Raw genomic sequence first — 12,376 nt, 5'->3', positions numbered from 1 at the left:
GGTACGTTACAACAATGGGTTTGGAAGGGTGTGTTTGAATGGTTCGTGGGTCAGTTGTTGACATGGTCAAGAATCTAACAAATTGGTTTTTATTTTTATTTTTTTGGTTAATAAAAAAGAAAAGTGAAAATATTTAATTTGGTTGGAAAATCCACGTGGAGAAAGCCCATTGATTCACGGCTTTCTGACCGTGATCCAGATAATTGGCGATTAAGACCTGGGACGACAGACATGTCTGTTTCTATTCCAATTTAAACCCCACTTTTTTTTTTTTTTTTTTTTTTTTTTTTTTACTTTAATTCAATTTTTAATATTTTCATATTTAATTTATTCCATAAAAAAAAATTACTTTTTCATTCTGTCTCTCACTTACATCATTTTATTATTTTTTTATTTTTTTGTGGAAATATATTATACTATTTATGTGCATTATCCTCATTTTCACCACTATCATAATTCCCATCATTAAAATATATAATCTCCATTATAAAATTAACCTTCATAATTTAATTTAATAAAATTTATAAATACTTTTATAATTTAACTATTTTTTTAAATGTAAATCGGATCGACTAATTAAATACGTTCACCGCTAAGATGTGAATGAAGAAGTGTTTCTCGTCCCCATCTAAACGTAAAAAAAAATTTCCATTCTTGCCCTTTGTTTCAAAAAAAATTTAATGGATAATTTCTATTTTTCGGTATAAATTATTATTTTTCATAAACAAACCTATAATAAGATATTAACATAATTTTAAAAAAAATTAATTTGTAATATGCAACTTATTATAATATAATATCATATATTAAAATAAGCAAGATGGGCAAATTGGTAATTTGGTTGAGACGGGATAGAAAATATAATCTCGTCTACGATCCCCGGAGCTACTTTCCTCGGTCTCCCATCTCCCTATAAATATCCCCCAATTATCCACGCCCACGCTTCACTTCTCTCATTTTCTTCAACATTCTTCAACATTCTTCAAATTTCTCTCTGAAATCAGTCGCCCAATCTCTTGAATCCGGCGACAATTTCTGTTTCTTCCCTTCGATTTTTCAATTTCCCGATGGATTTCTTCTTCTTCGACAAAGCAGAGAAGGTTTCAAGCTCTGTTCCGAGATGCAATCTCCTCCAACTCTTCGCCAAGTTCTTCCGTTTCATCGAGTTCTGCTTTCTACTGGTTTTCCTCTCCTGGACTTTCTCTAGGCTTCCGATCGCCGTCAGAATCTCCAGCGAGTATTTCGGAAAACTCCTCGGCTTCATCGCGAGTCCTCTCTTCGGATTCCTCCTCTGTAACGCCATCATCGTCGCACTCGTAGCAAAACCTAGCCAATTCTCAGGCTACAGCGCTGAAACCGAACGGATTTACGAAAACCTAATTGAAAAATCCGGAAGTCGCGACCTACCTGATTCGCTTGCGGAACGCGATTCTTCAATCGCAGAGGAGGTGGAGATTGTGTACCAGGATAAACAGATCATCGTGGAGTCGGAATCAGTAGTAGATCATCCGAAAGTGATTTTGAGGAGTTTATCGGAGAAACTTACGCGAGAATGCGTGACGACACAGAGTGAGAAGCTTCGGCGATCGGAGACGGAGAAGTGCCGGAATCTGGAACATTCGCACGACATTTTGTTCTTCCAGGAAGATTTGAGTAATGAAGATTTTCAGAAGAAGATTGAAGCGTTCATTGCGAAAGAGAAGAAGTTTCGTCGGGAAGAATCTTGCGCCATTGTACTCCGCTGCGACGGTTAACCTCCGCCTGAAAAAAAAAAAAAAAAAAAAAAAAAAAAATGAAAAAACTCGGTTGTACTATTTGATCCTGTGGAATGTACAGAGTAAAATTTCTTTTCACTCATGAAGGGTAAAATTGGTATTTCACCTTCGTTTTTTTTTTTTTTGAAATTGGGTTCTATTTATCTGTTACTCGTCCTATTTTTACTCGGTGGACTTGCATTTGACAATTGATCTGCACCGTTAATACGAGATCATGAAAATAGTATATGTTTAAATTAATATGCAATTTTATAACTATTAATTCTTTTTAAGTGGTATTTTTTTTTAGTGAAAGAAAAAGATATAATTAAAGAAATTTAATCATATAGTTTGATTATTAATTACTTAGCTAGAGCTTATTATAGGAATGGACTTTAATGATTAAGCAATAAAATAACATTATATTTTCGCATAAATGATTATGACATCAGCATTAATTTGAAAGCTTTAAACAAATTTCACCATTAATTCTCTCTCTAAAACCCATAAAAATTAATTATTTTTGTTGGGCTAAGTGATTTAATGTATTGGGAGAGGGCAATTAATCATCAATAAATGATTTATGTTCATCATATTGTCCCTTATAAAATGTAAATTTATATGCGGGTTTGAAACGTTTTTGCTTGTTCACATATCGTTTCGTTACTTGATTTTGTACCGTTATGTTTCAAATTCGAGAAAGAACGGAATAAGCATTTGTTTTGAGACTACATTCTAATGGTATGTTGTGTTTCTACTCCCATGACCCTCCGTCGTACATACTATGCTCGAAAAGTCGATGAAAAGTAAGAAGAAAAGAGAAGTCCAGAAAAATGCTTTACTTAGCATTTCTATAGTACGACACTCAAGTAAATGAGAGATACATAAATAAACTAAGACCGCGTCCAAATGAGAGTGATTTTGAGTATAGGATGATTGAAAAAAGCATAAAAGAATTGAAAGTTACTACGTATACTAATAAGGTGCACCTTCCTTACAGTGGTTCAATCATAAGAACGTTATGATTAAGCATGTTTCACTTAGAACAATTCTATGTTCCTGAAATGCATGCAAGTGAAGACAAAACGTGCCCAAAGAACTTGTGTTGGTCTATGCAATAGTAACATGATCATTAGTTCCACCATGATTACCGTTTGAGTGTGTCTTTCCATTTGAAATGACTATCTACTTCGATTCTAATGGACAAACCATAAGAGCAGACATGTTAATAGAGTTAGACAAAGAGACAAGGCTACTTATCAGGTCAGATAGACGTCTGGTTTGTAAGCTATCCCCTCTTAAAAACCCAGAATTGGTTACGCGCAATACGCCGATAACTTACTCTCGAGAATCATAAATGTCGTAGAGCTTCTCATAAAAAATACAAAAATGCATCGCCCACTCCCTACAAGTCGGCCTAAATATATAGCCCACCACCTTTTTGCCCTTTTTCTTCTTCTTTTGGCTTCTTTCCTCATTATAATATTATCATGCCTCTTCAATTGTTTTTAGGTTTAGGGTTTTTCTTTAATGTTCTAAATAACATGCTCCTTGTCCTTATCCATAACTAGGTATAGCTTTATCAAATTTTGATGATAATAAGATTAATTAGTTAATAAATTATGTTTAACAAAATTAATCCTAGTTCGTGTGTTTTTTTATTATTATTATTAGTACACTGATTCGGACATGAAAATTTGAACTTTTAACGTGTGTCCCTTGATATGGGGAAATCACTGCGATGGGAGTAAAATTCAGATTACCTTGTTGATCGAATATCTCAATGCAAGAACATTGTTTGAGATTCGAATCACTCCACAACCAAGATCGATCATGTCTAGCTTGAATGATTCTTGTTGATCAAATATCTCAAGGCAAAAACACTTGATTGAGATTCGAATCACTCCACAAACAAGATTGATCATGTCGAGCTTGAATGATTTTACATGCAACCTAAACTCTATACAATTGCAAAAAAACTTAGTCATTGGCTAAAGAAAAGCACAGATGCTTCTTTTACTATATTTTTCAAGTCTACTTACAAATACAACATACATGACTTTATATAGTCTCAAAATGAAACTATTAAAGACATTCCGAGAGTTGTAACATTCATACTTAATAACCCTAATTTAATAAATAACTCTAAATTGTAATCCACCAAAATTTATAACATGAAACTTCATTCTTCTTTAACGTGGCATGAATTGAAATATCTTTTGATAATTTCAACAATATTTTCTTTACATTTTCATTGAAGTATACTGTATAATTGATGTCTCTTGGTTCATATCATCCCTCGTCCATCTCAAACGAGTTTACGGCTCTGCGACCCTTTTCAAAAGGCCCTTAACCTGTTTCCATACTCAGATGGCACCAAAGGTCACCTTAATGCACTATCCTATCAAGCTAATCTAGGTTAAGCTCGACAGTACGAGTTCCCAAATACCTAAATACCTATCAATTGATTAGCAAAATTCGTTGAATGAAATTAAAGTTAATACTCGATCGAGTCAACAATTAAAAAAAATTAGAGATAGATTTGTAATTTAAAATTAGCAATAAGTTATGGCATAAAAACGAAAATTTTATTAAAAAGAATATGATTCTCTTTTATTCCCATAAAAAAAGAACACAAATATTCTTCAATAATATTCTTATAAATTTGATTTAATAAAATAAATTATTCTCGTATCAAAAAGCATATTAAAAATAATAATAATTATTATTATTATAAAGTAAGAATTTAATGAAAAGAATATGACTTATTGATGACATTAAAGAATGGTGGATATTACAAGAATTAATATCGAGGCATCTTTTATATTACATCTATCTTTGACTAACATTTTTGTCATCTGTATTTAAATTTAATTTCTATTTAGTCCCTCAACTTTTAAAATTTACATATTTAATTTTAATTACTCTAAGAGATTAATCCATTAATTAATATAACATAAAATATTTTCTAAGTTTTGGAAAATTTAAATTCGATTAAAAAAACTTAAAAAAAACGTGAAAAATATACGAATAATTACGAGAAAATAAGAAAAAGATTAAATAATTAGGACATGTTGGGGTCGGTATATGAATAAGAGATTATTCTAACAAGGAAATATATATATATATTATATATAAAAGAAAATATAATTAATTTACGACTTTTTTATTTTTAAAATAGGCTTTGAAATGCTTAATCTTAAATTTTAGCCCATGTTGGGGTCGGGTTGGGTTAAGTTAGTTGAGTTGGTGACCCGAGTAACCCGAGTAGGTTTGGTTAGGTTGTTAGATTATTTTTTTTTAAAAAAATCATATCTATCGATAATATATGTTACATTAATAACTAAAATTTTAAAAAATTCGAGTATCAGATATTCACAAGTCGCAACACATCACTAACATCGATTATAAACGTGAAATATTCTTAATCTTTATTATAATCTTAAAAATAGGGTGGCGATGGGTTAGGATACAACTCAATTCTCGAGTTAGTCTGGTTAACCTAATTAAAAAAATGTCAAACGGGCTAACTCACCTAAATTTTTAGTTTTCGAAAAGTTCGATCCAACCAAATTAGATGGTCCGATTCTTGGGTCACATGAACCCGGGGTTAAAATAGTATTTATTGATTTTTCTTTTAGTATTAAAAAATTTTATTTATAAATAATTTTTTATGCAATTAAATATTTTGGTTGACTATTTAAATTTTTTATTTCTATAATAGTTAAATTAATTTGATTATTAAAGTGTAAGAAATATTAGGGAAAATTGTAAATATACTAATTAAATTACTTAATAAAATTATGACTATAATAAAAATACAGCCCAACTTATATTTCCGCTTTTGCCGAGCTGGCCCAATATGATAAAATCTTTTTTTTTCTTTCTTAAGTTAATTTTTTTATTTAAGTTTTTTAAAAAATAAAAACTAAAAAAACTCTCGTGTGTTGGTCAAGTTGACCCGTGATAAATTTACACGGTTTAATATACTCGATCGACTAATATTTAGATGAGGAAAAACGATTCTCGAGAGAGAGAGAAAATTTTCAAGGGTGGCTATGTATACGACTGACACACTCAGGCCATGTGCCACATCAATTCTCACGCAAAGGCAAGGCGCACTTGTACGGAGGGTGGTGGCATCGCGAGTAGAGACTGTGGCACGTGCATAGGGTAGACTGTTTTCTAGAGAAGAAGTTGTTTTAAGCGCTTTTCAAAGTTTACGTCATAAATGATGTTTAGGTAAGAGTTATATTTCTGCATTGTAGATGAGCATGAGACGTTAGTAGCAACTCTGAGTATGTGAAAATTTAGGGTCGTTACAAGCATAATCTAAGAGTACTTGTAAATATGACACGAATTTAAACTCTCACTAACCGAGGTTAGACCTATCACTAATTAAGGTTTATTATTGATTGTTTGCTATTATGTTTGTTACGAATATATCCCGATCAAATATTATTAAAAAAAAAATAGTTTAAATATTATGAAATGGGCCTACTAATTTTGTTCTTTTGCACATTACTCCTTTCATTTGTACCTATTTTTAATTATAGCCCCGAGAAATATGATTAAAATTCACGACTTTTTGACTCTTAATTGAGTTTATATCAAAGTTAGTTGCCCTTCAATAATGAATCTTTTTCGATTTGGTCGAAGTAGATTCAAAATAGCTCCCGAGCCGTTTAGAACTAAAGAAAACTAGTTTTTTACAACGCTGTTAGTGTTCAAACTCGATGTTCGGGATTTTACATAATCACAAAGCTCATAACTCTGTAATATATTCAGCCTAGTAAAAGAACAACGAGATGAGGCAATTAGAACGACACTGAATCGATAAGAAATGGAGTAGAAATATTACAAAAAATGTGAGACTAAGAATTTTTTTCGGAATAAATAATTTAAAACTTTGTAAGAACGATAACAAAAGAGATGGGTTTGATATCTTGTTTGGCAGATTCTTCGTCCAAAATGGTACCATAATTATGAAACAAAGACTCCAAAATGGCATCACCGAAATGGTGAGATATCATAGATTCTTGAATGGCTCTAACAGTCTTTGCCACTTCTTTCCCGTAGCTCTCGCCGTTTTTCACCTTCTTTTCTAACTCAAACTTCTCTATTCTCTCCAACCCGAACGACCCTTCTCTTTTTACTTCCTCTTCTATCTCCTCTTTGTTCGGTGCGTAGAAATTCACGTCGTATCTATCTACCTCCTCCTCTTTCACTTTTCCCTATAATATAACGAACAAAATACATATTTCGTTATAAAACGCTCGACCATCATCGATAATCCACTCTAATCCAATATCGTTAAGATATACATGCCTGGATGAACAGGTCACCCGACGTCAGATTCTTGATTACATTTTTTAATGAATATATATATATATGCTAAGGAAATTTATAAATAAAATAAAATTTAAAAAAAAAACATTTTAAAAAATAAGCAAATATTTTTATGTTTATTTATTTAATTTTTGTTACCTGCGAGACTAAAATGGCGAAGGCTCGAGCAAGAAGGTGCCACAAGAAGGAATTTCCTCTGTCGACATGATCGGCACCGTCTCTTCCGAGCAAGATCAGCACCATCCGGCCGCCGGAAACCACCTCCTCCGCTCTCTTCCTCAGGAACTCGCAGAAATCTCGCCGGAATTGCTTCACGTAAGCCTCCGCTATGGAAATCGGACTCCTCTCCGATATATAAATGGTGCCTCTATTCAGCGGTTCCCCCAATTCATTTCGAAGCCCCTCAGGAACCTACAAGGATGATCACCGAAACGAACAATTTTAAACATTAGAGAAAATCCAAAAAAAGAAAAAGGAAATAGCAATGGCGGCAAACCCTAGAAAGCCAGTGGAGGCTGTAAGAGGAATAGACAAAGTGCAAGCAATTATTGGGGAAAAGTCTCTGGTAAAATGAGCCTGGATAGGCCCCAATGAAAAACCCCGATGGATTTTGATTTTTCCCTTCGTTTTGAAGCTCTCTGCAGAAATCAGGGAGGGCTTTGAAGATGGAATTGAAATCGTTGGTCGGAAGGTCGTTCAAATAGACGCGGAACTCCGGCGGCGGCTGGAGATGACTGGAGCTTAGCGATTGAATGGCTTGGATTATTTCTTTGACGATCGATAGCGAATTTGGACCGGAGGAGCAGCCCAGATCGGCGATGCCGAAGCTCGCAGGAGCGCCGGTGGAAAGGTAAACTTGCTCTATGGCCTCCATTGTTATGTGCTTTACCATATCTGAACCTTTCTTCTGTTACAATCATGTGGTTTAGCCATTAGAAAACAAACAGAAAAGGAAGGAGAGAGTAGGACAAAAAACATTTCAATATATATATATATAAATACATATAAGAGAGAGGACCTGAAGATGGGAGTTTTTGGCATAGCTATTGTTGCCAATTCCACCATTCATGTGGAAAACTTTTTCAATATCCATATGGGTAAAGATTTGGAGCTGGTTCTGGTTCTGGGTTTGGTTCTTGTTCTTGTTCTTGTTCTTCTCTACTTGGATGAGTTCTTTGTGTTGTTCAAATGCCCCTTTTAATGGTAGAATTTGATGAAGTAGGAAAGTTTTTTCGTCTCCCTTTTTTTTCTTTCTTTTTCTGGCCTCATGTTCTTTTTTATGATATTTTCTTTCATGAATAGTGCCTATTTACTTGCCTTCTTGGGAGGGGCCATCATGTTGGCTATTGATTCAAACAGTGTTAATAAAGAATGGACGATTAGCAACAACTGAAACCTTTGGCTTCTTGAGTTCTTACATCACCTTCACTGTTTGTAAATTAAACTCTAATTAACAACACATCCAATACTTTGGGTTTACTTTGTTTGACATTCCTCCCTCCCTCTGCTCCACTGAGCCATCTTCTACTACCATAGTACAAGAGGTCCACCGTCAGCAGATATTGTCCTCTTTTTGGGCTTTGACTTTCAGGCTTCCCCTCAAGGTTATTAAAATGTGTATGCTAGGAAGAGGTTTCCACATCCTTATAAAGGGCTTTCCCTTTCGGGCTTCCCCTCAAAGTTTTTAAAACGCGTTTGCTTGAGAGAGGTTTCCACATACTTATGAAGGGCTTTCTCTTTCAAACTTCCCTTCAAGGTTTTTAAAACGCGTATGCTAGGGAGAGGTTTCCACATCCTTATAAAGAATGCTTCATTCTATTCCCAACCGATGTGGGATCTCACAACTAGAGATATTTCTTTTATTTCTTTACATTTCTCCGAATAATCCCTTGGAAGAATAAGAATCTTAAGCCAACATAACTCGTAGAATAAATTAGGCTTCAGGATTCCCATCACCACTTCGTAAACTAATGAAAATATGTTCAAAGATTTAGAAACTGAGCTAACTTTTGGAACAAAAAGAAAAAAAGGCGATGAAAAGAAGAAGAAAAGTGACAGTGAATTGTGTGTTTGAAGCTTATCTCATATGCCACTGCTTTTCTTTTTCCTCTGACTTGCTCATGTTAGTTGGCAGAGTATGTGTTTTGTTCCTTAAGATAAGGTTTTTGTAAGCAAAAGCAAATTGTTCTGTGGAAATGGAAAACAAAGCCGACTCTATCAAATCAAGGAGTTGATTTATTCATTACAAATTGACATAGATTTTCCAGCATTGTTCATCCCAAAAGTTGCGGCTTTGGCCACGTGTAACTCAAGGGATATTCCTAATGTTGACCCAAACTAAGAGTCATTTTCTTTTTCCCAAGACGGGGTGTGGGATGAATGGATCAGTGGATCAGTGGATCAGTGGGGTGCCCATCACAAACTGATTGCACCATTTTCCTGTTTTCCACTACACCATTCATGCACCCTTTAAGTAGAGGCCTACATTTTGGTTCTTGCAGCAATGGAGGACTTTTGGGTTTGCTATTCCATCAACCATGAAACTAAGAATAGTTTTGATTCCATTGGGGGACTTTTGGGTTTTTGCTATTCCATCAACCATGAAACTGAGAATAGTTTTGATTCCATTGGGGGATTCAAAACATCCCCTTTTAACTTGGAACATAGAACATGTTAGAAATATGGGAAACCACCGCTAATAGATATTGTCTTCTTTGGGCTTTTCCTTTCGGGCTTCCCTTCAAGGTTTTTAAAACGCATCTGCTAGGAAAAGGTTTTCATACCCTTATAAAGAATGTTTCGTTCTCCTCCCCAACCAATGTGGGATCTCACATGCACCTTCTTCATTTCTTTCATTCATAATCTCTACATTTGTTCGATTCTCGGACATCTTGAGATGTGAGTATGGTTAGCAAAATTTTCTTACTGCATGTACACGGGTCAAGCTAACGAACATATGATTCTAGGAGTACCGAGAGGTGGAGTCGGACATTTTATAGGAATGTGCAACATTTTTTCTTCTACCATCTACTTTTTTTTTTTATATATCCCCTCTTTGAATGTGTACAGTGCGGTCTCATGCACTAGGTGTCCATAGTAGGCCGGCCGCCCTACTTAAACCAATCATCATATTGATCCTTAGGCCCCGTTGTTGGAAAGGCTTGGCTTCAAAACCGTACGTGGAACATCCAAAATTTAGGAGAAAAATTAGAAAGAAAACACCAAATTCTTAATTTTTTAACTCGTGGGTTTCGGTTTTGGTGATTTGTTTAGGTAGTAATGAAGCATTATGTGTTTTTAGAAGATTAGCATATGGACAAAAAAGAAAATTGAAGTGGTTGAATAGTAGTTTAACTAAAAAATAATCATAATGATTGCAATGAAGTGGAGTTTGATCATTTTATTGGTGTTGGATTATGGTGACTTGTTAGGAAATTATGGGTTTAAACATCTCTTTCTCTCCACATTTAAATGAACATGAATGGGGAGATATAATTGTTTTCAATTTCAAATATGCTCATACCATAATCCAACAGTTGTTCAAACAGAATTATGGAGAATCTCAACTTGTTTCTCCCATTAAACCCCCCTAGTGCTTTAAGCTTCTTCGAGAAACAAAAACTACCCGTATAGAAAAAGATTGTATCATTTCCGTAACTTATTTCTAGCTTGTTTATTTAAAATATTTATTTTATGTCAGTTGAGCTGTGTTCATATTAGTAGAACTTTTTTCGTATGTTCTTTTTAAAGAATTTTTAGTTCATTTAAGTTTAGTATGATGACATCCCATTGGTCATATACTAACTTCTTATTTGTTTGCTTGTTTAAGATGCTTATTTTATGTCCGTGGAGCTATGTTCATATTGGTGAAACTTTTTTCGCGTGTTATTTTTTAAAGAATTTTTAGTTCATTTAAGTTTAATACGATGACTTCCCCATTAGTTATATACTAACTTCTTACTTGTTTGGTTAAGATACTTATGTCAGTTGAGCTATGTTTTATATTGGTAAAACTTTTCTCTTTAGTTCACTTATGCAGTAGTAAGTTTATAGGCATTTTAAAATGCACTAAAAGTCTACTTTTGTTGCAAAGATAATTTCGTCTAAACCAACGGCGAAAAATAATCGTGATATTAGTGAAAGTGTGACTTGGATTTTGTGTGGTGAGCAAATCATTGGGGGAAAACTGGTTGGAAAGGTGTTATTTGAAGCCTATGGTTAAAAGTGGAGGAATGGAGCAAATAAAACACCGTACGAGAAATGGCCAAATTTGGGCACCAACACTGCGGAAGCACTACTCTAGAGCACCATGGTGCTACCTGGATAGCTCGTCATTGCGCTTGTGTGATTTTCCTTCTCTTCTTAACCTTAGTTGAGCGTGTTATAAGTTAGAAACAACTAAGAAAAGTTGTCTCGACAAACACAACGGATTTAGACCATGATTTTGATATCGATACTGACTTGTATGATGTGATTTACTTGGAACATAAGAGTTTCTCAAATGGTCTTTTATTGATGGAGATAGTGTTGATAGTATCTCTTACGTATATAATCATAATTTTTCTTTTATCTAGTTAGTGCAGAGTTCTGTCATATTTCCAACATCTTTCTTATCGTTTCTTCTTCTTTCCATTTTGAAACTCTTTATGCAGTTGATTTCGTAAATGATGCACGTCTAGTGGGGAGGCGGTGGAAAGAAAAAGAAAAAAAATCTTCTCAAGTTGGATTCCCATCTCGATACTCGTCCCTCCCTCGTTTTTTTTTTTCCCTTTTTTTAAGGTAAATTACTTTTTTGATCGGGAAAGCTTAAGTTTTGTGTCAAATTAGTTTATAGGTTTCAAAATTACTTTTGAATCACTTAATTATATTATGAGGGTTAAGAAATTTACACGTAAATTTCATTTGATTTTCGAAAATTAAATTTTTCACGACTCTAAGAATACTATTGAACAAATTTTCGGAGATGTAGAATTGAATGAGAGCGGGGTCAAAGAAGTCATCCTCGTCTCTACCTTGCCCCGATTCTTCGTCTCTGCCTCGCCTTGTCAACACCTCTAGTACTAACACGAATTTTATTCAAACAAAGAAGCTTAATTCGTGTGCAATTTTTACGAGTAAAATATGGTTCAAAATTAAAATTTATACATTCCTTCTCTAACTCCTCAATATTGTCCACATCATTACAAGTTCCATCCAACTTTTGAAATTTTGTTCATTGTTTGAGTGTGGGGCTTTCTTTTGTCTTGTTCGTTCGAAAGTGGAGTTATTGTAAC

At 34.0% G+C, this 12,376-nt stretch overlaps 2 protein-coding genes and 1 long non-coding RNA gene across 3 annotated transcripts; 2 read left to right on the top strand and 1 right to left on the bottom strand.

Annotated features, from left to right (window-relative positions):
- The first annotated feature begins 890 nt into the window (after window positions 1-890).
- LOC111810408 (tRNA-methyltransferase non-catalytic subunit trm6MTase subunit) lies at window positions 891-1,857 on the top strand. Its single transcript, XM_023697115.2, has one exon. It carries the CDS (start codon window positions 1,068-1,070, stop codon window positions 1,752-1,754), a length of 687 nt encoding a protein of 228 aa, XP_023552883.1. The 5' UTR covers window positions 891-1,067; the 3' UTR covers window positions 1,755-1,857.
- A 4,706-nt stretch (window positions 1,858-6,563) lies between these two features.
- On the bottom strand, window positions 6,564-8,285 carry LOC111810662 (S-adenosyl-L-methionine-dependent methyltransferases superfamily protein). The gene is made up of 4 exons (XM_023697406.2): window positions 8,122-8,285; window positions 7,600-8,010; window positions 7,242-7,514; window positions 6,564-6,988 (listed from the first exon to the last, which is right to left on the bottom strand). Exons 1-4 carry the CDS (start codon window positions 8,194-8,196, stop codon window positions 6,656-6,658), a joined length of 1,092 nt encoding a protein of 363 aa, XP_023553174.1. The 5' UTR covers window positions 8,197-8,285; the 3' UTR covers window positions 6,564-6,655.
- On the top strand, window positions 7,813-11,676 carry LOC147789390 (uncharacterized). Its single transcript, XR_015411761.1, has 2 exons — window positions 7,813-7,953; window positions 11,197-11,676. It is a non-coding gene; the product is annotated as an uncharacterized LOC147789390 (long non-coding RNA).
- Window positions 11,677-12,376: the final 700 nt, after the last annotated feature.

The sequence above is a fragment of the Cucurbita pepo genome, chromosome 14 (genome assembly GCF_057944985.1).
Source record: "Cucurbita pepo subsp. pepo isolate OVF chromosome 14, ASM5794498v1, whole genome shotgun sequence".
NCBI lineage: Eukaryota > Viridiplantae > Streptophyta > Magnoliopsida > Cucurbitales > Cucurbitaceae > Cucurbita > Cucurbita pepo.
The sequence above is the reverse complement of the archived record's forward strand: the minus strand, read 5'-3'. Positions and strand labels throughout refer to the sequence as shown.

Excerpts from the sequence above, each read along its gene's own strand:
- LOC111810662 (XM_023697406.2), bottom strand. The coding sequence starts at position 8,196 with ATGGATATTGAAAAAGTTTTCCACATGAATGGTGGAATTGGCAACAAT. Across the intron at positions 8,011-8,121 it reads CCAAAAACTCCCATCTTCAG|AAGAAAGGTTCAGATATGGT; the intron begins GTCCTCTCTCTT and ends TGATTGTAACAG. Across the intron at positions 7,515-7,599 it reads GCCTCCACTGGCTTTCTAGG|GTTCCTGAGGGGCTTCGAAA; the intron begins GTTTGCCGCCAT and ends TCATCCTTGTAG.
- LOC111810408 (XM_023697115.2), top strand. The coding sequence starts at position 1,068 with ATGGATTTCTTCTTCTTCGACAAAGCAGAGAAGGTTTCAAGCTCTGTT.